The 24638-nt window shown below is 48.7% G+C and overlaps 1 protein-coding gene across 1 annotated transcript in view; it reads left to right on the top strand.

The window, feature by feature from the left end:
* ripk4 (receptor-interacting serine-threonine kinase 4) overlaps positions 1–24638 on the top strand; it is a 61576-nt gene continuing 36938 nt past the window's right edge. The window contains exon 1 of the mRNA XM_086007214.1: positions 1–295. Within this exon, the coding sequence (XP_085863340.1) occupies positions 114–295 (182 nt within the window). The 5' untranslated portion in view covers positions 1–113. The remainder of the gene's footprint in view (positions 296–24638) is intronic.

The raw sequence follows: 24638 nt of genomic DNA, 5'->3' as shown, positions 1-24638 counted from the left end.
GCTGTGGAAAAGGAGGAAGGCGGACAGACGCATACACTCACACACCAGAAGGGAGGAGAAGGAGGGTTTGTTTTTGCGAGTGGGGGGGAACCTAAAAAGGGACGTTTTAAACTATGGAGAAACAGGAGAGGTCCCCCTGGGAAATGGGACTGCTGAAGACCTTTAATTCCGATGAGTTTGTGAGCTGGGAAAAAGTTGGATCTGGTGGTTTTGGGCAGGTTTACAAGGTTCGTCACGTTAACTGGAAAACATGGCTGGCCATCAAGTGTCCCCCGAGTCTCCACGTAGACGAAAAGTAAGTTGCCGACTTGAGTCTTGCATTCACGGCTGAAGAGCTGAAAGTTCCTGGTAGCGGGTGCATCAGTTGTTAAACTGCCGTGTTGATAATACGCTCTTAAAATCAAAATAGTCGCCCGCCTTGCTGACAGTAATAAGTGAGAATGTTGCACCAAGTGAGAATGTTGCACGTAAAGGCAGTGCGAAGCATGACATTCAGTTTAACTCTTCCCCTGTCTGTTTAGTTTATTGCTGTTTCTGTTTCTGCTGTTTTGTGTGTGTGTGTGTGTGTGTACGCGCGTGTGTGCACTGGGTCTGAAGTTTACGGTATGAAGGGAATGGTTTCCCGTGAGATTCATATCATGGAGCGACGTGAAATAAAAATTCCATTAATGATTGTTGGATCTGTTCCGACATCTGCAAGCGTATCCCCCGCAGTCTATCACTCCTCTCCCCAAAGCGCTGACCCCAGGTCAGACGCTGTTTCATCTGGTATCTGGCCAAGTTGGCAGCCTGTCTGAGCTCGTACATGAAATGATTGTCAAGCAAATATTCAACTGTGGAGGGGCTAACGAGACAAGCCTAATCCTGTCCTACCCCGAGGATATACATGTATTCATAGCAGGAGTCACGGAATATGGTCTCTGAGCTGACTATTCCCACGCCCCCTCCAAAGCAGTTAACTTTGCACAGGACCGAACCTGGGACCTTATGATCTATACGGCTTCCGAGATCTTCACGTTCCTCCAACTCTGGCCTCTTGAGCCTCCCCGATTTTCAACCCTCCTCCATTGGTGGCCATGCCTTCAGCGGCCTGGGCTCTAAGCTGTGGAATTCCCTCCCTAAACCTCTCCGCCTCGCTACTTCTCTCTCTCTCTCTCTCCTCCTTTAAGACGCTCCTTAAAACTTACCTCTTTGACCAAGCTATTGGTCGCCTGTCCTAATATCTCCCTGTGCGTCAATGTTTGTCTGGTTACGCTTCTGTGAAGCGACTTGGAATGTTTTGCTGTGTTAAAGGCGCTATATAAATGCATGTTGTTGCTGTATTACCCCAGGCCTTTAACTCACTCGGCCATTCGGGGCGGCAATGATGTCCATTTAACTCTTTCGCTGCCAGCTTGTTACATTTTCTTTCGTTCTTCTATTGTGTATGCTCTGGGTCTAAGGGTTACACCATGAAGGAGATGGCTGTCTCATGCTACAGAGAAACATTGAACAAAACATCCCATTAACGAGTATTCATCTCAGCCAGACCTCTGTAGATTCCAGTTGATTACATTATAGACAACAACCCCCCTTCATCTGTTAACTATAGCCAGTGCGAGACAGCAGTGATTCACAGAACATTTACATTGTCATGGGGATCCTGGCGGAGAAGCAGCATTGAACTGGAGGGCCCTCCCCGCCCCCAGGCGCCATGTGCCGTCCTCCTCTCTGTTTATTTTTCTTTATGCCACTGCTCCAATCAACAACTCTATACTCTCTGGAGTTTAGAAGAATGAGAGGTGATCTCATTGAAACATATAAGATTCTGAAGGGGATTGACAGGGTAGATGCTGAGAGGATGTTTCCCCTGGCTGGAGAGGCTAGAACTAGGGAGCATAGTCTCAGGATAAGGGATCTATGACTCAGGATAAGGGTTAAGGCTGAGATGAGGATGAATTTCTTCACTCGGAGGGTTGTGAATCTTTGGAATTCTCTACCCCAGAGGGCTGTGGAGGCTGAGTCATTGAGTATATTCAAGGCTGAGATTGATAGATTTTTGGACTCTAGGGGAATCAAGGGATATGTGGGTCGGGCAGGAAAGTGGAGTTGAGTTCAAAGATCAGCCATGAAGGAGAGCCAGCATGGATTTGTTAAGGGCAAATCGTCTTTGTCGAATTGATTGAGTTTTTTGATGAGTTAACAGAGAGGGTGGATGAGGGGAGTGCAGTTGATGTTGTGTATATGGACTTTCAAAAGGCGTTTGATAAAGTACAACATAGTAAACTTGTTAGCAAAATTGAAGCACATGAGATAAAAGAGCCTGTAGCAGCATCGATACAAAATTGGGTAAGGAATAGAAAACAGAGAGTTGTGGTGAATGGTTGTTTTTCAGACTGGAGGGAGGTATATAGTGGAGTTCCCCAGGGTTCAGTACTAGGAGCACTGCTGTTTTTAATATACATTAATGACTTGGATTTGGGGGTACAGGGCACAATTTAAAAATTTTCAGACGACACCAAGTAAATACTGAAGATGATAGTATTAGACTTCAAGAGGACATAGACAGGCTGGTGGAATGGGCAGACATCATGACAGATGAAATTCAACATAATGAGGTGATACTTTTTGGTAGTAAAAATGAGGAGAGACAATACATGCTAAATGGTACAATTTTAAAAGGGATGTAATAAGAGAGCTGCAAAATCTTTGAAGGTGGCAGGACAGGTTAACAAAGTAGTTAATAAAGCATATGGGATCCTTTATAAATAGAGGCAAAGGGCTGGATTTTCATTTAGGAGGCGGGACTACAACTTTCGGGGTTGTAGTCCTGCCTCCATCGAGTTCTAGCCAACCCACGCGATTTTGACTTGATTGACCTTGTTGAGCTCGCCCAGCGGGCTCAGCAGGCCAATTAAGGTCCACCCGGCAACAGGTGGCGTCACAGATTGACATTTCATCTGTCAAGAGCTTTTGACAGATGAAATATCAGCGTTCCACAGCTGTTTGAAGCTGTCAAACACTGACAATCTGTACTCCAGGTTAATTCCTTCCTCTCAGGATGATTTAGAGATCTCCCTGGAACAGAAAGCAGAGGCTGCAGATTTTGACAGCTGGCGGCCATTCTGCTTTCTGTGCCGGTGAGATGAGGGACTCCCGAGACCTGAAGGAAGGAAGGCTGTAAAGGTAAGTAAAGGTTAGTAGAACTTCATTAAACACTTTACACAGACCAAACACACTTACCTCTGCACTCATGCACCCATCACTCACCTGAACACTGGACATCTTGACCCCTCCAAGCCCTTCATCCCGACGGCCCGCCTCGCTAACTTGGCGTGGTTTGGAGCCGTCGGGAATCCCACATTTCAACAATGAAAACAGGCAGTTAATTGGCACTAATCCCCTTCCCGCCTCGGGGAGGCGGGTCCCAGTGGGGGGCGGGTACCCGCCTCCTTTGAAACTGGCATGGAGGCGAGATGGGGTCGGGACCCCCGATTTCGGGATTTTAAAACCCCACATGCCTCCAATCCCGACTCCACGGCCCAATGAAAATCCAGCTCATAGAGTATAAAAGCCTGGAAGCTATACTAATCCTATATAAAACACTAGTTCGGCTCCAGCCGTGACTCAGTTGGTAGCACACTCGCCTCTGCGTCAGAAGGTTGTGGGTTCAAGTCCCACTCCAAGGACTTGAGCACAAAATTCTAGGCTGACACTCCAGTGCAGCACCAAGGTGCTGTCTTTCACATGAAATGTTAGACCGAGGCCCTGTCTGCTCTCTCAGGTGGACAGAAAAGATCCCATGGCACCATTTTGAAGAAGAGCAGGGAAGTTCTCCCCGATTTCCTGGCCAATATTTATCCCTCAATCAACATTACTAAACTGATTGGGGGCGAAATTGGGGGTGCTAATGGGGCGCAAATGGCTTTGCGACCGGGCGCGGTGCTGACATCGACTCCCGCCATACTCGGCGGGAGTTTTGCAGCGGCGTTACGGCATTGCGCCCCGCTCTCCTTCGCCCGGAGATCGTGATGTCATCGCTGTGCGCATTGCCCCGGACCCGAAGTTGACTTCCATCCCCTGCAGCAGCGCCGGGCGAAAACATCGACAGCTGCAGGAGGCATGCATCGGACGGACGGCCGCTTTGGGGGCAATGATTAAAGGCGAGGCGGTCGAGGTAAGTAAAAAAAAAAATTACCTTTCTTGTTCCGCTTTTTTCGCGGGTTCCTGCCCGCAATCGATCAGACCGGCACTTTGCTTGAGTACCGGGCTGATCGCGCGGGTTCGCGGCTGCCTTGGTGGTCCAGGTAGGTACTCTTTCTATTGCAGAGCCTGCAGCGATGGCCCTTCGCATTAAGGGAGGAAAGGGGCCTTTTTGAACGCGGCAACGCTGCATGGCCCAGTGTGCAGCGCTGCTGAAGTCTCCGCCCCACCTGTTGCCTGTTGTGCTCCAAGAAGGAAGTGGAGCCGCTTGATTTAACACCCCACTTCCTTCCTGGAGCGCAAAACCGATTTTTTTAAAGTTTAGAAACATTAGTGCTAATTTCCCAAACTTTTAAAAATTTAGCGCCTCAAACAGGGCTATATTGAATTTCTCCCCATTATCTGGTCATTTTCACATTTCTGTCTGTGGGAGCTTGCTGTGTACAATATGGCTGCTGCGTTTCCCACATTACAACAGTGACTCCACTTCAAAAAGTGCTTCATTGACTGTAAAGCACTTTGGGGACGTCCTGAGGTCGTGGAGGCACTGTAAAAATGCAAATCTTTCTTTCTTTCAAGCCACTTGGTTGAAATATAAGCCTCTCATGGGATTTATTGGTGCACATGTGCTCGATTGGCAGCTCTTTCGGCGGTTAACAGACTCACTTAAATTTCAGTTGTTCTGATATTTCTCAGTCTGCCTTGTTTAAAATTGAAAAGTGACCAGAGGGAGAAGGATAGACGCAAGAGACACTGTGGTGTATGTAACCTGTTCCACCTTAAGAGAACTTAAGCCTGGTCCACCTTAAGAAAGGTACTACTTTCTTTGGCTGCTGTATACGTAATACCGGTGATGACCACACCGGTATATAAGCACAGTGTAATAATATTGTATTCAGTATAGTCCGACCTCCAACCAGTAAAGACCTGTTGAATTTACTCTTGTGGTCTGTGTAGTAATTCTCACTATAACACACAGACTTAACAGTGGCGACGAGTCCGATTCTTACCCTGCTGCAGTAATTTCCACGGCGACTTCGTCCACAGACAGGACGTCGAAGAGAGGTTTCCACCCTCATCACCTACGGGAAGACACGTCGAGCGGCAGGCATCGAGCAACCGGAGTGCAGAAGACATCCTGACCTCGAAGCCTCCATCAGCGACTGTCAGCTTCTTCTACTACCTCGTGGTGGGTAAGCCGGGCAGCGACGCGACAGAAAGTCAACCGCGTTGGCTGTACAGACGGGGCTGGGAAGACGGAGGAATAAGGGCGGTGAGGTCGATCGCGACCAGAGATAAGGGCCGGGCCGCTTTCGAGCGAGAGGCGCAGCGCGGGACATCGATCGCGACCGGAGATAAGGGCCGCATTCGGGCTAAAGGCGCCGCGTCTGGGGAAACTGAAGGCGCGAGAGCCGCGGTGAAGCGGAGACAGCGTCGGGGGAATGGGTGAAGACCGCCAAGCGCGGGAAAACCGCCATTTTGTGGGCGGAGGACGACGGCAAGAGCGGGAAGCCGCCATCTTAGATAACATTAAAAATACGATAAATTGCTACGATGCCTAAACATGGGAACATTAATGCCTTCGACAGTGATATAGAAGACTGGGCTATGTATGTAGAACGCATACAAAACTATTGTAAGGCAAATAAAATTCCTGAGACAGATACAGCACTAACATTACTAAACTTAATGGGTGCGAAGACATACGGGCAATTGAAACACCTGTTATCACCAGATGAACCGGCGGATAAGACGTTCGAACAGATTGTTACTGTCCTAAAAAATCATCTTAGCCCCACGCCGCTGATGCTAGCGGAACAATTTAAATTTTACGATAGAAGACAGCTGCAAAATGAAAGCAATGCTGAATATTTGATGGAATTACGTAAGCTAGCAAAATATTGTCAGTTTGGAACGGGACTGACAGAGGCACTTCGAGATAGATTTGTGTGTGGTTTATTTAAACAGGATACACAAAAGCGACTGCTCGAGGAGAATGAGCTGTCTCTCGAGAAGGCGGTCACTATGGCAGCAGCACACGAGGCCGCAGCGAGAGGCACGGCAGTAATGCAGCTACGGCCACCGGAACTCGGTACAAACAAATTGGGTTTGAGTTCTGTCAAATGTTATCGTTGTGGAAAGACAACGCACGATCAGAACCAGTGTTGGTTTAAAAACCAAGAATGCAGAACGTGTGGCAGGTTTGGCCACATAGCTAAAGTATGCCGGTCAGGAAAGAAGACCAGCAACAAAAAGTCACCGCAAGGAAAATATGCAAAGGTACACAAGGTGACAAAGAACAGTTTGACTGAACAGAAGTCAGATTCAGACGCTAGCAGTAATGAACTGGATAGCTTAAGAATACACAACGTTGGTAAGGATACAGACCTCCAGACAATTTGGGTCACTCTTAAGATAGCAGGAGTCCAAGTAAAAATGGAATTGGACACTGGATCGGCATTGACGGTCATGAATAAGAAAGATTACAGAAGGTTATTCCAACATATTCCCTTACAGGATACGGAGATTATATTGAAAACGTACATGGGGCAAAGAGTGTACCCCATCGGAAAAATAGAGGTAGAAGTGGTCCACAAGGGCGAAGGAAGCCAAGTAATGGACTTATATGTGCTACCTGAAGGAGGTCCACCACTACTAGGATGGGAGTGGATTAGGAAAATGAATATGGACTGGCACTCCTTGAAAGCACTAACGGTAGATTCCGGGGAAACAGCTGTCAAACCTAAACGATTGTCCAGAATATTGGATGAGGCTAAAGAGGTGTTCCAGCCGGGACTGGGAACACTGAGAGGAATTACGGCAAACATCAAGATTGATGAACATGCACAACCAAAATTTTTTAAAGCCAGACCGGTACCCTATGCAATACGACCTGCGGTTGAAGCGGAGCTGGAAGCACTAGAACGTTCAGGGGTACTGTCTAAAGTAGATTGGAGTGAGTGGGCTACGCCCATTGTTCCCGTTATGAGACGTCCTGCGAACAATAAGCCAGGAGATCCAGGGAAGGTTCGCATCTGTGGAGATTTCAAGATCACCGTTAATCCGGTGCTTCACACGGTGCAGTATCCGCTTCCATGGATTGAGGATATTTTCGCTTCACTGTCTGGCGGGAAACACTTCACCAAGATAGACCTGGCGCAAGCGTACTTGCAGATGGATGTTGCAGAAGAGTCACGCCAATACCTCACGATCAACACGCATCGAGGTTTGTACCGGTACAATAGGCTGGTTTTTGGTGTGGCATCGGCTCCAGCAATTTGGCAGAGGGCCATGGAGCAGGTATTACAGGGAATTCCAGGCACACAATGTTACCTGGACGACATTCTGATCACAGGTGATGGTGATGAACAGCATCTCGCTAACTTGGAACTGGTGCTCAACAGACTGAAAGAGTATGGACTTAGGGTAAATCGGCAGAAATGTGAGTTCTTCCAGAAGCGGATCTCGTACTGTGGTCATGTCATTAACCGGGAGGGGCTTCATAAGTCTCCTGACAAGATAGCGGCAGTTGTAAAGGCTCCCGCTCCGGAGAATGTCTCTCAGTTGAGGTCGTTTCTAGGATTAATTAACTACTACCATAAATTTCTGCCAAATCTATCCACGGTGCTGCATCTGTTGAACGCTCTTTTACAGAAAGGGGTACCATGGGACTGGGGCGAAAACTGTAAGAAGGCATTTCGCAAAAGCAAAGAATTGATCACCTCAGAGGAAGTGTTGGCTCACTTCAACCCGACACTGCCTATTCGGTTGGCTTGTGATGCTTCTCCATATGGTATTGGGGCAGTACTCTCACATAAATTGCCAAGTGGCACGGAAAGGCCAGTCGCGTTTGCATCCAGATCATTGACCTCCGCTGAGCGCAACTATGCGCAGATCGATAGGGAGGCCCTTAGCCTTGTATGGGGAGTGAAGAAGTTTAATCATTACCTACAGGGCCAAAAATTCACACTTCTGACGGACCATCAACCGTTGGTGTCCATTTTTAACCCTAAGAAGGGTGTTTCGGTGATGACAGCCCAGCGTCTCCAGAGATGGTCTCCTTTCTTAGGGGCACATCAATATCAGATAGAATTCAAAGGTACGAAACAGCATGGCAATGCTGATGGCCTGTCGCGCCTGCCACTACCTGAAGATGAAGACACGACGGAAGTTGACCCTGTTGAGTTATTTCATTCGACCATTATCGAGTGTTTACCTGTCACCAACGCAAGTATTGAAAGAGAAACCAGGAACGACCCGACACTGTCCAGAGTCTACGAGGTGACAGTGAAAGGATGGCCAACACGGGGTGATCCTCTGTTACCGGCATTTTCGGCAAGGCGAGACCAGCTGTCCGTCTGCCATGGTACTTTGATGTACGGGACAAGAGTGATTATTCCTCCCAAGTTAAGGGAAAGAGTTTTAAAAGAACTACATGAAGGTCATCTGGGGGGAGTTAAAATGAAAAGTCTTGCTAGGGCTTACGTATGGTGGCCGGGTATTGACCAACAGATTGAGGAGTTAACGAAAAGCTGCGCTGGGTGTCAAAAAGTGCAAAATGCACCTCCGATAGCACCGCTACACCCATGGGAATGGCCTTCAGCCCCATGGCAACGCGTACACATTGACTTTGCTGGTCCATTCATGGACTCCATGTTCCTAATCGCGGTGGGCGCACATTCCAAATGGCCAGAAGTCATCAAGATGAATACCACTACTTCAGAAAAGACAATTGCGGTGTTAAGAACAATATTCGCAAGGAACGGATTGCCAGAACAGATCTGTTCGGACAACGGACCACAGTTTGTATCGGAAGAATTCCAACAATTCTTAAAGAAGAATGGAGTTAAACATTATACCTCTGCCCCATATCATCCGGCGACAAACGGGTTGGCTGAAAGGTTTGTCCAGACATTCAAAAAGGCTATTAAGGCCATGAATGACGATCAGATTCCGCTGCAACACAAGGTCGATAAGTTCCTGATGTCATATAGAAACGCCGATCATGCTGTGACTAACCAAAGTCCTGCTATGATGTTTTATAACAGGAGGTTGCGGTCCAAGTTGGACTTGTTAAAACCAAATGTGCGGAGGGAAGTGGAAAACAAACAGTTTCGGCATATTAACAGCAAGACCACTCGAACTTTCGACGTAGGACAACCAGTGATGGCAAGGGGCTATGGAAACGACAAATGGCAGTCCGGAACAATCCGGGCCAGACAAGGACCTCTGATGTACACCGTAGATATTGGTCATAATGTGATAAGGCGTCATGCGGATCAACTGGTAGAGTCGAGAGCAAGGGTCGAACCCATGGTTGTGACAGAGACAGCTGTGGAAGACGTTCATGAACCTGAAGCATCTACCTCGGCCGAGAATGTATTTGATGATGATGACACCCAATACATTGGCAACCAACTAGAGGAGGCACCTCAACAACAAGAATCAGAGACCACTGAAAGGCGTTATCCAAGCCGAATCAGAAAGCCTCCTGAGAGACTGAACCTTTGAACTGTTATACCTGAAGTTATATATGTATATATGTTATGTTTATTTGGGGGATATGACTGTTAAGCTAAAAAGGGAGGATTGTGGTGTATGTAACCTGTTCCACCTTAAGAGAACTTAAGCCTGGTCCACCTTAAGAAAGGTACTACTTTCTTTGGCTGCTGTATACGTAATACCGGTGGTGACCACACCGGTATATAAGCACAGTGTAATAATATTGTATTCAGTATAGTCCGACCTCCAACCAGTAAAGACCTGTTGAATTTACTCTTGTGGTCTGTGTAGTAATTCTCACTATAACACACAGACTTAACAGACACTGTGAATGGTCAGCAACAAACTGCTGTGTGAAGGCTAATATTCAGCACATTTCTGTCCAGCCCAATCCACATTGCGGTGTAGCACAACGGCTGTGTATTATATTTTTCTACCTTCCGAGGAGGGTTGGTTAAGTAATTTACATAAATTTATATCGTGCCATTGCTTCTGTTCAATTTTCCGATTACTGGTTAATAAAACTGTTCAGCATTTTTTAACCTAAGCCATGATCTGGTGAATATTATTCTACTGTCTACCAAAGGTGTCCGACGCCTTCGGGACATCCTGAGGTTACACTATATAAATGCAAGTCTTTCCTTCTTCTGGCTCAATGGGAGCACTCTTGCTTCAGAGCCAGAAGGTTGGGTTCAAGCCCAATCCAGAGGCAAGCACGTAATACAGGCTGGCACTTGAGTGCAGCACTGCAGGAGTGCTGCATTGTCAGAGGTGCCGTCTTTCGGATGAGTCATTAAACCAAGGCCCCCAATTGCTCTCTCAGGTGGGTGTAAATGATCCCATGGCACGATTTCGAAGAAGAGCAGGGGAGTTATCCCCGGTGTCCTGCCCAATATTTATCCCTCAACCAACATCATTTAAAAAGAAAACCAGATTATCTGGTCATTATTACATTGCTGTGCACGATTTGGCTGCCACATTCCCTACATTACAACAACGACTACACTTCAAAAGTACATCATTGGCTGTAAAGCATCCTGCAGTCGTAAAAGGCGCTATATAATTGCAATTTCTTTCTTTTTCTTCCTTTCGCGAGAGCTTGCCTATGGGAGTAGTCTGAGATATTGGACCTGAGGAACGTACCTAGCGCAAGAATGTGACACCAGTTCTGGAGTTGCTAGTTCCTGCAGAAGAATGGATTAGAGAGGACCGTGCTACCTTGAACCTTGATTTCAATACCATGAGTATTCAAGGCCGACCATGTTCTTAATAGCACGTTGTTCCCAAGGAAGGAGCGAAGAGTGTCGGACAGAATATATCACACATTCAAATAGATTTTGTATTACTAGGCCAATTAGATCCTGCTAAAAGCACAAAGACCTGTACACAGTTCTTTATATTAGAGATAAACAAAGGTTCGTGGTTTGATGCCCCATTAAAACAGGTGCTCTCGTGTTGTCTCACCTCTTTTAACAGTCTGCACCCCTCAGAGCTTGGCTGCTTTCGTTGTGAATAACATCACGGTCGCATAGTTTAACCTCAGTACTGAACACTGGGCTCCCTCCCAAAATAGAGGGAGCTTCTTTTAGGCAACTGCAACAGCAGGAATCTGTCTGGTACAAATCGAATACACGAGGGAAGATGCAAGTCTATATCTGATTGGGCAACTTTATTATGATCAGATTGTGATCAGCTCAAGCGATCAGTCCAGGGAGGTGAGGATCTGCTTGGAACTGTTGACATTGTAAGAAATTTGTCAAAAACAGTTTCTTTGCTCCACCCACCGCCACCCCCCCCCCCGCCACACACGTCTCTTACATAATATTACGTAGCAGTATGACGTTGTATTTACAGCACGGAAACAGACCATTTGGCCCAACTGCTCCGTGCTTCACTCGAGTCTCCTCCCACCCATCTTCATCTAACCTTAAACAATGTATCCTTCTATTCCTTTCTCCCTCATGTGTTTATCTAGCTTCCCCTTAAATGCATCGATACTATTCGCCTCAACCACTCCTTGTAGCGAGTTCCACATTCTCACCACTCGCTGAGTAAAGAAGTTTCTCCTGGATTTCCTATTGACTTTATTAGTGACTATCTTATATTTATGGCCCCTAGTTCTGGTCTCCCCCACAAGTGGAAACATCTTCTCTACGTCGACCCTATCAAACCCTTTCATAATCTTGAAGAACTCTATCGGGTCACCCCTCAGCCTTCTCTTTTCTAGAGAAAAGAGTCCCAGCCTGTTCAATTTTTCCTGATATGTATAACCTCTCAGTTCTGGTATTATTCTAGTAAATCTTTTTTGCACCTTTTCCAGTGCCTCTATATCCATTTTATAATATGGAGACCAGAACTGTTCAAAGTGCTCCAGGTTTGGTCTAACCAAGGTTCTATACAAGTTTAACATAACTTCTCTGCTTTTCAATTCTATTCCTCTAGAAACGAACCCCAGTGCTTTGCTGGCCTTTTTTTTGTGGCCTTATTAACCTGCGTCTTTACTTTTAGTGATTTGTGTATCTGTACCCCCAGATCCCTCTGCTCCTCTATCCCACTTAGACTCTTATTTTCCAAGGAGTATGTGGCCTCCTTATTCTTCCTACCAAAAATGTACCACCTCACAGCTCATCTATATTGACTCTTGCTCAGGTACAAATCGACAGGCAGCTCCCTGGCATTTCACCCAAGTGGGCATTCTTGGACAGCGAGTATTGGCAGATTATTGGGACATCATAATGAAGCCCGATCCTCTTCTCGCCCAGTGTGTACTTTCGAGCGGGGTGGGGGGGGTCGGGGGTCAGCAGTCAGGAGCGGAAAGCCTGGCTGATATTTGGAGGTTAATTTTTCCGTAGTATCTCGCCCAGCTGAGATTAGCTGCGGGTGCATTTACACACTAACTTTAGCGTGGCAGTGAAGTGGGAACTGTATCTTGCTGCGACGCAACAACTGGTGTGCAAGTGGCGCGGGTGTTCTCGGAGCGCATCGCACGGGAACTGCTGAAGTGAAAATTTGCCGATGACCTCAAACTTGGGGGTGTGGCAAACAGTGAGGATGATACCAATCGACTGCAGCTAGACATAGAAAGGCTAGCAGAATGGGCAGATAAGTGGCAGATGGAATTTAATACAGAGAAGTGTGAGGTGATGCATTTTGGCAGAAGGAACAGGGAGAGGCAATATACACTTAATGGCACAGTTTTAAAGAGTGTGCCGGGTCAGAGGGACCTGGGAGTTAATGTGCATAGGTCCCTGAAGGTGGCGGGACATATCGAGAGAGTGGTTCGCAAAACATATGGGATCTTGGGCTTCATAAATAGAGGTATTGAGTACAAAAGCAGAGAAGTTATGCTGAACCTTTATAAAGCGCTGGTTAGGCCACAACTGGAGTATTTACCAGAATGGTTCCGGGGATGGAGGATCTTAGCTACAAGGACAGGTTGGAGAAGCTGGATTTGTTTTCATTAGAGCAAAGGAGGTTGAGGGGTGATTTGATAGAGGTGTACAAGATTATGACGGGTTTGGATAGGCTAGACGGGGAAAGGCTGTTCCCACTAGTTGATGGTACAAGGACTAGGGGACACAGATATAAGGTTTTGGGCAAGAGATACAGGGGGGACGTGAGGCCCTGGAACTCGCTGCCGACGGAAGTGGTGGAAGTGGACACACTCAATGTTTTCAAGGGGAGACTGGATAGGCACTTGAGGGAAATAAACTTGCAGGGCTACGGGGATAGAGCGGGGGAATGGGGCTGACTGGATTGCTCTGCAGAGAGCTGGCACGGACTCGATGGGCTGAATGGCTTCCTTCTGTGCCATTATGACTCTATGAACTGTGTGGATCCCAGACTGCAGTGTAAACATGGTCTTCTGAAGGCCAGGGTTAAAAGTGCATAGTGCAGTGAGGACACATCTGGAATTTTACCAGCATGGTAGGTAAGACTGCTTCATAATAAATCCCACGAGAGGCTTGTATTTCAACCAAGTGGCTTGAAAGAAAGAAAGACTTGCATTGATACAGTGCCTCCACGACCTCAGGACGTTCCAAAGCGCTTTACAGTCAATGAAGCACTTTTTGAAGTGGAGTCACTGTTGTAATGTGGGAAACGCAGCAGCCATATTGTGCACAGCAAGCTCCCACAGACAGCAATGTGAAAATGACCAGATAATGGGGAGAAATTCAATATAGCCCTGTTTGGGGCGCTAAATTTTAAAAGTTTGGGAAGTTAGCGCTAATGTTTCTAAACTTTAAAAAAAATTGGTTTTGCGCTCCAGGAAGGAAGTGGATTGTTAAATCAAGCGGCTCGACTTCCTTCTTGGAGCACAACAGGCAGCAGGCGGGGCGGAGACTTCAGCAGCGCTGCACACTGGGCCGTGCAGCGTCGCCACATTCAAAAAGGCCCCTTTCCTCCCTTAATGCGAAGGGCCATCGCTGCAGGCTCTACAATAGAAAGAGTACCTACCTGGACCACCAAGGCAGCCGCGATCCAGCGTGATCAGCCCGGTACTCAAGCAGAGGAACTTTTATGTCCACCTGAGAGAGCAGACAGGGCCTCGGTTTAACATTTCATGTGAAAGACAGCACCTCTGACAGTGCAGCATTCCCTCAGCACAGCACTGGAGTGTCAGCCTAGAATTTTGTGCTCAAGTCCCTGGAGTGGGACTTGAACCCAGAACCTTCTGCCTCAGAGGCGAGTGTGCTACTAACTGAGTCATGGCTGGAGCCTAACTGGTGTTTTATATAGGTTTAGCATAGGTTCCTGGCTTTTATACTCTATGCCTCTATTTATAAAGGATCCCATATGCTTTATTAACTGCTTTGTTAACCTGTCCTGCCACTTTCAAAGATTTTGCAGCTCTCTTATTACATCCCCTTTAAAATTGTACCATTTAGCATGTATTGTCTCTCCTCATTTTTACTACCAAAATGTATCACCTCATTATGTTGACTTTCATCTGCCATGATGTCTGCCCATTCCACCAGCCTGTCTATGTCCTCTTGAAGTCTAATACTATCATCTTCAGTATTTACTTGGTGTCGTCTGAAAATTTTGAAATTGTGCCCTGTACCCCCAAGTCCAAGTCATTAATGTATATCAAAAACAGCAGTGGTCCTAGTACTGAACCTTGGGGAACTCCACTGTATACCGCCCTCCAGTCTGAAAAAACAACCATTCACCACAACTCTCTGTTTTCTATCCCTTACCCAATTTTGTATCGATGCTGCTACAGGCTCTTTTATCCCATGGGCTTCAATTTTGCTAACAAGTTTACTATGTTGTACTTTATCAAACGCCTTTTGAAAGTCCATATACACAACATCAATTGCACTCCCCTCATCCACCCTCTCTGTTAACTCATCAAAAAACTCAATCAATTCGTCAAAGACGATTTGCCCTTAACAAATCTGTGCTGGCTCTCCTTTATTAGTCCATGCTTGTCCAAGTGGCTGTTAATTTTCTCCCGGATTATTGTTTCTAAAAGCTTCCCCACCACCGACGTTAAACTGACTGGCCTGTAACTGCCAGGTTTATCCTTCTCCCCATTTTTGAAGAAGGGTATAACATTTGCAATCCTCCAGTCCTTTGGCACTATCCCTGTATCCAAGGAGGATTGGAAGATTGTGGTCGGCACTTCTGCAATTTTTACCCTTACTTCCCTCAGCAACCTAGGATGTATCCCATCCGGATTGCGTGACTTATCCACTTTAATTACTGTCAACTTTCCTCCTACCTCTTTTATCTATTTTTATCTCATAGAGTATCCCAGCAACTTCCCCACCTGAAAGGGCAGATGGTTTAATGTCTCATCCGAAAGGCAGCACCTCCGACAGTGCAGCACTCCCTCAGCATTGCACTGGGAGTGTCAGCCTGGATTTTTGTGCTTAAGTCTCTGGAGTGGGTCTTGAACCCACAACCTTCTGACTCCACAGCTGACACAGTCTGTGTGAGTTGCTCTTCACTTGGCAGTGCCTTTTACCCACTGGGCTAATAAAGGGACTCGGCAGTTTTAGGGTTAGCATCAGTACAGATGCAGTCAGTAACACAGCGTGCTGCCTGGGTGGGGTTACTGAGCTCAGCAGAGTGAGGAAGCTAAAGTAACACACACAGTGGGAATGACACACTGGCTGGCTGAAGCCAGGTGATGATTGTACCTGGTGGTCATGTCAATTCCCCTAACTCGCTGTCTGATCAGTGACTCATGGCAGCTTTAGAGCATCAGTACTGATTGTTGAAACAAAAGGTGGCCCCAACCCCCAAGTAAAACATTGTTAATCAGGATTCTTTGCAACTATTTCCACTCCCTGCCCCCTCCCCCAAAAGTGTCCTGATGGTGAGATTCTAATTCTTAAAGGCACGAGCCTGGAAGTTACTGTTAGTGATACGGTGGTATGAATGCTCGACGCACTTGTATAAAATTCCCCCCTCTGCTATTTTGACTGAGGTGTTAACCGTTTTATTGCTGTTTGTGGGAGCTTGCTGTCTGCGATATGGCTGCTGCGTTTCCCACATTACAACAGTGACTCCACTTCAAAAGTATTTCATTGGCTGTAAATCGTTTTGAGACGTCCGGTGGTCGTGAAAGGCGCTATAGAAATGCAAGTCTTTCTTTTTTCTTTCTTTATGAAATGAGGTAACACCTCCATTAAAAGAGGAATTTGATGCAAATGCGTTTAAGTGTTCGTTACAAGAACATTGCTGACAGTGATTTTCAGGCTACAGAGAAAGTTAGTGGTCAGTGCTGTCACTGGGCTTTCTCCATCTGACACTAAGTGCAGTATTGAGGGAGTGCTGCATTGTTGGAGGTGCTGCGCATTGGATGAGTTGCTAACCCAAGTGCGCCCACTCAGGAGGACATTAAAGACGCCGTGGCCCTATTCGAGAAGACCGGGCAGTTCTCCCAGTGTCCTGCCCCTGGACTCGACACCCATTCTCCTCCAGCACTGGCACACTGCAGTATGTACCATCTACAGGGTGCACTACAATAACTCACCAAGCTTACTTTGACTGCATCACCCTGCTCCACTGAGCGAGGCAAGAGCAGCCATGTCATGGGACCGCCATCATCCGATTCCTATACACGCCAACCTACAAAACTCAGAAAAGCTGATCAACTTCAAAAATAGCTCAAAAAAATAACATAGAACTGAAAACCCTATAACCTCTCGGCCTCCTCTCCTCTCTCCTTCTTTTAGACCCTCCTTAAAACCTACTTTGACCAAACTTTTAGTCACCCCTCCTAATATCTTCTTTGGCTCAATGTCAATTTTTGTCCAATTACGCTTCTGTGACGTGCCTGGATTTTTTTTCATATGTTATTGGCTCCCAGTTAAGCAACGCCTCGATTTTAAAATTATCATCCTTGTTTTCAAATCCCTCCATGGCCTCGCCCCTCCCTATCTCTGTAACCTCCTCCAGCCCCCCCCCCCCCCCGCGAGATATCTGCACTCCTCTAATTCTGGCCTCTTGAGCATCCCCGATTTCCTTCACTCCACCGTTGGCGGCTGTGCCTTCAGCAGCCTAGGCCCTAAGCTCTGGAATTCCCTCCCTAAACCTCTCCGCCTCGCTATCTCTCTCTCCTCCTTTAAGACGCTACTTAAAACCTACCTCTTTGACCAAGCTTTTAGTCACCTGCCCTAATATCTCCTTATGTAGCCCAGTGTCAAATTTTGTTTCATAATCGCTCCTGTGAAGCGTCTTTGTATGTTTTACTACATTAAAGATGCTATATAAATACAAGTAGTTGTTGTTTGGTGGGGGGGTGGGGGGAGTGGGCAGTCTGGAGTCTGGTGTAGGGGGTGGGGGGAGTGGGCAGTCTGGAGTCTGGTGTAGGGGGTGGGGGGGAGTGGGCAGTCTGGAGTCTGGTGTGGGGGGGAGTGGGCAGTCTGGAGTCTGGTGTAGGGGGTGGGGGGGAGTGGGCGGTCTGGAGTCTGGTGTAAGGGGTGGGGGGGAGTGGGCAGTCTGGAGTCTGGTGTAGGGGGTGGGGGGAGTGGGCGGTCTGGAGTCTGGTGTAGGGGGTGGGGGGAGTGGGCAGTCTGGAGTCTGGTGTAGGGGGTGGGGGGGAGTGGGCGGTCTGGAGTCTGGTGTAGGGGGGCGGGGGGAGTGGGCAGTCTGGAGTCTGGTGTAGGGGGGCGGGGGGAGTGGGCAGTCTGGAGTCTGGTGTAGGGGGAGTGGGCAGTCTGGAGTCTGGTGTGGCGGGGGGAGTGGGCAGTCTGGAGTCTGGGGTGGGGGGCGGGAGTGGGCAGTCTGGAGTCTGGTGTGGTGTGGGGGGAGTGGGCAGTCTGGAGTCTGGTGTAGGGTGTGGGGGGGAGTGGGCAGTCTGGAGTCTGGTGTAGGGGGTGGGGGGGAGTGGGCAGTCTGGAGTCTGGTGTAGGGGCTGGGGGGGAGTGGGCAGTCTGGAGTCTGGTGTAGGGGGTGGGGGGGAGTGGGCAGTCTGGAGTCTGGGGTGGGGGGCGGGGGGAGTGGGCAGTCTGGAGTCTGGTGTGGCGGGGGGAGTGGGCAGTCTGGAGTCTGGTGTAGGGGGTGGGGGGGAGTGGGCAGTCTGGAGTCTGGGGTGGGGGGCGGGGGGAGTGGGCAGTCTGGAGTCTGGTGTGGCGGGGGGAGTGGGCAGTCTGGAGTCTGGTGTAGGGGGTGGGGGGGAGTGGGCAGTCTGGAGTCTGGTGTGGCGGGGGGAGTGGGCAGTCTGGAGTCTGGGGCGGGGGGCAGGGGGAGTGGGCAGTCTGGAGTCTGGTGTGGGGGGGGAGTGGGCAGTCTGGAGTCTGGGGTGGGGGGGGGAGTGGGCAGTCTGGAATCTGGTGTGGGGGGGAGTGGGCAGTCTGGAGTCTGGTGTGGGGGGAGTGGGCAGTCTGGAGTCTGGTGTGGCGGGGGGGAGTGGGCAGTCTGGAGTCTGGTGTGGCGGGGGGGAGTGGGCAGTCTGGAGTCTGGTGTGGCGGGGGGGAGTGGGCAGTCTGGAGTCTGGGGTGGGGGGCGGGAGTGGGCAGTCTGGAGTCTGGTGTGGTGTGGGGGGGAGTGGGCAGTCTGGAGTCTGGGGTGGTGTGGGGGGGAGTGGGCAGTCTGGAGTCTGGTGTGGTGTGGGGGGGAGTGGGCAGTCTGGAGTCTGGTGTGGTGTGGGGGGGAGTGGGCAGTCTGGAGTCTGGGGTGGGGGGCGGGAGTGGGCAGTCTGGAGTCTGGTGTGGCGGGGGGGGGAGTGGGCAGTCTGGAGTCTGGTGTAGGGGGTGGGGGGGAGTGGGCAGTCTGGAGTCTGGGGTGGTGTGGGGGGGAGTGGGCAGTCTGGAGTCTGGGGTGGGGGGCGGGAGTGGGCAGTCTGGAGTCTGGTGTGGCGGGGGGGGGAGTGGGCAGTCTGGAGTCTGGTGTGGTGTGGGGGGGAGTGGGCAGTCTGGAGTCTGGGGTGGTGTGGGGGGGAGTGGGCAGTCTGGAGTCTGGGGTGGGGGGGAGTGGGCAGTCTGGAGTCTGGGGTGGTGTGGGGGGGAGTGGGCAGTCTGGAGTCTGGTGTGGTGTGGGGGGGAGTGGGCAGTCTGGAGTCTGGGGTGGGGGGCGGGAGTGGGCAGTCTGGTGTGGTGTGGGGGGGAGTGGGCAGTCTGGAGTCTGGTGTGGGGGTGGGGGGGAGTGGGCAGTCTGGAGTCTGGTGTAGGGGGTGGGGGGGAGTGGGCAGTCTGGAGTCTGATGTGGGGGAGCACCATCAATGGAATTAATTGTTATGGAGTTCCACAATAAAATTAAACGCCTAAGTGTGTGAAAATGGTGACAGTTTCTGAAGTTACTGATTTGAATTGGGCTGTACACATGCTGGGATACAGTTACACGGGAGTGGTTGCTCTACAGTGTTACCCAGTGATTATTCTTGAGGGTGGACCGAGACCGTGTGTGTCAGCAGGCAGGTGACAGAGGAGGACATCACAGCAGAGGCTGATTGTTTTCCGTCCACACACACACAGCACACTTTCCAGCAGGCTTCTGGAGCAGGAACCCTGGCTGATTGTTTATTTTTTAATTTCCTGTCCTCACATAAAGCGGGGAGGGGTGGGGAGAGGGGGGTGGGGAGGGTTGCCATTTGCCAACCCTCTTGGATTGTCTGGGAGTCTCCTGGAATGAAGGATTGGTCTCCCGGGCACTGCTGTTGGCCACATCGGGAGAAAAGTACTTTGTATTCGCGGTTTGCGCCTGTCCGCTTTCACTTCCCGAGGGTCACCGACGGGCCTGAACTGCAGCCCGCTGTAATAGTTAATTCAACCTATCGATTCCCTGCTCCAAACGCTATGATCTTAATCGGGTCCCTTCCGCAATTCTGGGAGTTAATGGGGGATGTACCTGACCGGAATGCATTGCACGCTAGAATATGCCCTATCCACTCTAGAGGAGCCAAGTGCGCAGCTTCAGAAGGGGCTCTGTTTGTATGTCAACTGGTAAATTTAATAAGTTGTTTTTCCTTGAGTTTAGAAGGTTGAGGGATGATCTAATCGAAGCGTTTAAAATGACAAAGGGATTCGATAGGGTAGGTATAGAGAATGTATTTCCTCTGCTGGGGAAACCAGAACAATTGGTACAATTTTAAAAGGGGTGCAGGAACAGAGAGACTTGGGGGTGTACCTACACAAGTGGCAGGACAAGTTGAGAAGGCTGTTTTAAAAAAAAAGCATACAGGATCCTTGGCTTTATAAACAGGCATGGAGTACAAAAGCACGAAAGTTAGGCCAAACCTGTATAAAAACTCTGGTTAGGCCTCAGTTGGAGTATTGCATCCAATTCTGGGCACTGCACTTTAGGAAGGATGTCAAGGCTGTTAGATCCGTGATTCTGAGAGTATGATGTTTTTCAATAACCACACGGTTGCTGTAACTGAACAATCAACAGATATTTACTGGAGTAGGGTAATCTCAAGACTGGGGTACAGAGGCATGCTCAAGGCTTATATACAGGTGTGGTCACTGCCGGTACTACAGTATACAGGAGCTGTAAAAGTAGTTCTCTCTTAAAGGTACATACACTACAATTCCTCCCCTTTTAGATTAGTAGTACCCATAATATTCAAATAACAATTAACACTTTAACATGTACATTAAACAACAATAGTCCATTTATAGATTCAGTCTTTGGGGCGGCTTCCTGATCCTTTCGGGATAGCGCCTTTCCTGAGGTTCTTGTTCTTGGTGCGGAGGCGATTCTGGCCCCTTTTCATCGGTTAGTTCATCGGGTTCCACTGCTACTGGTTCGGAGGTAGATGCTACCGGTATGTCGGGTTCATCCCCAGGTACGCAAGACATGGGGTTGACTCGTTCCTGTGATGCTAAGATCTGATCAACGTGGCGTCTCACAATGTTCTCCCCGACATCCACTGTGTACATTAATGGCCCCTGCCGTGTGCATATCGTTCCGGGTTGCCATTTCTCTGTTCGGTAGTCACGGGCCAAGACTGGTTGTCCTACATTGAAGCTCCTTGTCGGCTTCTCATTGATGTGCTGGAATTGTTTATCCTCAACATTTCTTTGCACATTTGGTCTAAGCAAGTCCAGACGAGATCGCAACCTTCGGTTAAAGAACATCATGGCCGGGGTCTGGTTGGTAACTGCATGTGTCGCGTTTCGGTAGGCTAATAAGAAATTGTCCACCTTATGCTGCAGTGGAATTTCATCGTCGCACATGGCCTTTATCGCCTTCTTAAAGGTTTGTACGAACCTCTCAGCCAATCCATTTGTGGCTGGATGATACGGGGCGGATGTGTAATGCCTTACCCCATTCCTTCTCATAAATTTCCGAAACTCTTCGGACACAAACTGTGGTCCATTATCAGAACAAGTCTGCTCTGGCAAGCCGTTTCTGGCAAATATGGTCCGTAGGACTGCAATCGTTTTCTCTGTAGTGGTTGAGGACATTTTTATCACCTCAGGCCACTTCGAATGAGCATCCACTGCTATTAAGAACATTGAGTCCATGAATGGACCAGCAAAATCAATATGCACCCGTTGCCATGGAGAGGAGGGCCACTCCCATGGGTGTAGAGGGGCATGTGGTGGTGCATTTTGGACCTTCTGGCATCCTGAGCAGCTCTTGGTTAGGTCTTCGATTTGTTGATCGATTCCCAGCCACCACACATAAGCCCTAGCAAGGCTTTTCATTTTCACTCCCCCCAGATGACCTTCATGTAGCTCATTTAGCACTCTCTCCCTTAACTTGGGTGGAATCACCACTCTGGATCCACACATCACTGTCCCCTGGCATACTGACAGCTGTTCTCTTCTGGATGAGAATGCTGGCAACAGTGAGTCGCCATGTGTTGGCCATCCCCTCACCGTCAAATCATATACCCGAGACAGCATCGGATCATTGCGGGTCTCCTTCTATATATCCGCGTTCGTTACTGGCAATCGTTCAATTATTGACGAATAAAGTATCTCGATAGGGTCCACTGCTGGTGCTTCCTCCACAGTAGGCAGTGGCAGGCGCGATAGCCCATCAGCGTTTCCATGCTGTTTCGTGCCTTTATATTCTATTTCATATTGATTCGCCCCTAGAAACAGGGACCATCTTTGTAACCGTTGTGCCGTCATCACTGGAACACCCTTCTTAGGATTAAAGATGGAGACAAGTGGTTGGTGGTCAGTCAACAAGGTGAACTTCTGCCCATGCAGATAGTGGTTGAATTTTTTCACTCCCCATACTAGGCTGAGGGCCTCCCTGTCAATCTGGGCGTAGTTGTGCTCGGCTGAGGTTAGTGACCGAGACGCAAAGGCTACTGGCCTCTCCAACCCGTCTGGGAATTTGTGCGACAGCACCGCTCCAATACCATAGGGTGATGCTTCACATGCCAACCGAATTGGTAGTGCTGGGTTGAAATGGGCCAACACCTCTTTTGATGTGATCAATTCTTTACACTTCTGGAAAGCTCGTCTACGTTCGTCATTCCACTTCCATGGTACCCCTGTTTGCAGTAGGGTGTTCAGCGGGTGTAATACCGTGGACAAATTTGGTAAGAACTTATGGTAGTAGTTTACCAGCCCGAGGAACGACCTCGGTTGTGACACATTTTCCGGTGCTGGAGCCTTGACTACTGCCTCAATCTTTTCAGGGGACTTATGTAACCCCTCTTCATCGATGACGTGGCCACAATACGAGATCTGCTTCTGGAAAAACTTGTACTTGTGGCGATTAGCTCGTAGCCCATATTCCTTTAATCTGGTGAGCACCTTCTCCAAGTTGGCGAGGTGATCACTGTCATTTTCGCCCGTGACCAGGATGTCGTCCAAATAACACTGGGTCCCTGGAATCCCTTGCAGAACTTGATCCATCGCCCTTTGCCAAATAGCCGGAGCCGATGCTACCCCGAACACCAGCCGGTTGTATTGATAAAGACCTTTATGAGTGTTAATCGTAAGGTATTGTTTCGAGGCTTCTTCTACCTCCATTTGCAAGTACGCCTGGGCTAGATCAATTTTGGTGAAGCGTTTACCTCCAGATAGCGAGGCGAAAACATCCTCAATTCGTGGAAGTGGATATTGCTCCGTGTGAAGGACTGGGTTCACTGTCACCTTAAAATCCCCACAGATGCGGACCTTCTTTGGTTCCCCAGGCGTATTACTCAACGACCTCTTCATTACAGGAACGATGGGTGTAGCCCACTCGCTCCAGTCTACTTTGGACAGTACTCCTGAACGTTCCAACCCTTCCAGCTCTGCTTCGACAGCTGGTCTGATCGCATAAGGCACTGGTCTGGCCTTCAGAAACTTTGGGCTTGCATTTTCCTCTATTTTAATCATTGCTGTTATGTCTTTTAGTGTTCCGAGTCCCTCCTGGAACACTTCTTTTGCGTCAGTTAGCATTTTTGACAGTCGTCCAGGTGTGACGTCGTCATCCTTTTTGGCCTCAACCTTCAGTGCCTGTATGGAATGCCAATCTAATTGTATCTTCCGGATCCATTCACGTCCTAGCAGTGGCGGTCCTCCATCTGGCAATACATATATATCCATTTTAGGTATTTCCTGGCCTTTATATATCACTTTCACCCTTATTTTTCCTTTGGGGTAGACTTTTTGCCCCGTGTACGTCTTCAAGACAATCCCTGTAGCTTTCAAGGGTATATGTGAAAATAGCCGCTTGTAGTCCCTTTAGTTTATGACTGTTAGGGCTGAGCCTGTGTCCAATTCCATTTTCACTTGGACTCCATCTATCTTGAGTGTAACCCAGATAGTCTGGTGATCCTCCATTTTGGTTACCTTATGTAGTTTCAGACAACCCAGCTCCTTGCTTCCGGAGTCTGTGTCACTTTTCTGTTCGTCTGAACTACTGTCCATCACCTGGTGTACCTTTTTGTACTTCTCCTGTGGAGATTTCTTACTGTTGGTTTTCTTCCCAGACCTGCAGACTCTTGCTATGTGTCCTGCTTTTCCACACTGTCTGCACACTTGGTCCTTGAACCAACAATCCTTCTGGTCATGTGTTGTTCTGCCGCAGTGATAGCACTTCCCTGTTCCATAGGACATTTCATTGGTGCCATATTCTTGCGGTCTCCGTTGTATCTCTGCAGCGCCCCTTGCGGCTGCTTCGTGTGATACTGCCATACTGAAAGCCTTGTCCAGCGTAAGATCCTTTTCTGATAGAAGCCGTTTCTGGGCTACTTCACTTTGCAGCCCACACACAAACTTGTCCCTTAACGTATCTGCTAGTCCCGCTCCAAACTGGCAGTGTTTCGATAGCTTGCGCAGTTCCGTTAGGTACTCAGCATTGCTTTCGTCTTTGTGCTAGTTCCTTTTATGGAACTTAAATCGTTCTGCTATCAGCAGCGGTGTGGGGTTTAAGTGGTCCTGTAGGATTTCTACTATGCTTTCGAAATTCTTGTTCACCGGCTTCTCTGGGGTTATTAGGTTTCGCAGTAACCCATAAGTTTTTGCACCCATGGAATTTAACAGAACCAGTGCTTTCCTAGCATCTGGCACTGCATTCGCCCTGCAGTACACCTCAATACGTTC

Source organism: Somniosus microcephalus, chromosome 14 (genome assembly GCF_052327205.1).
Source record: "Somniosus microcephalus isolate GS21.2 chromosome 14, FLI_Smic_1.0, whole genome shotgun sequence".
In the NCBI taxonomy this organism is placed as follows: domain Eukaryota; kingdom Metazoa; phylum Chordata; class Chondrichthyes; order Squaliformes; family Somniosidae; genus Somniosus; species Somniosus microcephalus.
The sequence above is the reverse complement of the archived record's forward strand: the minus strand, read 5'-3'. Positions and strand labels throughout refer to the sequence as shown.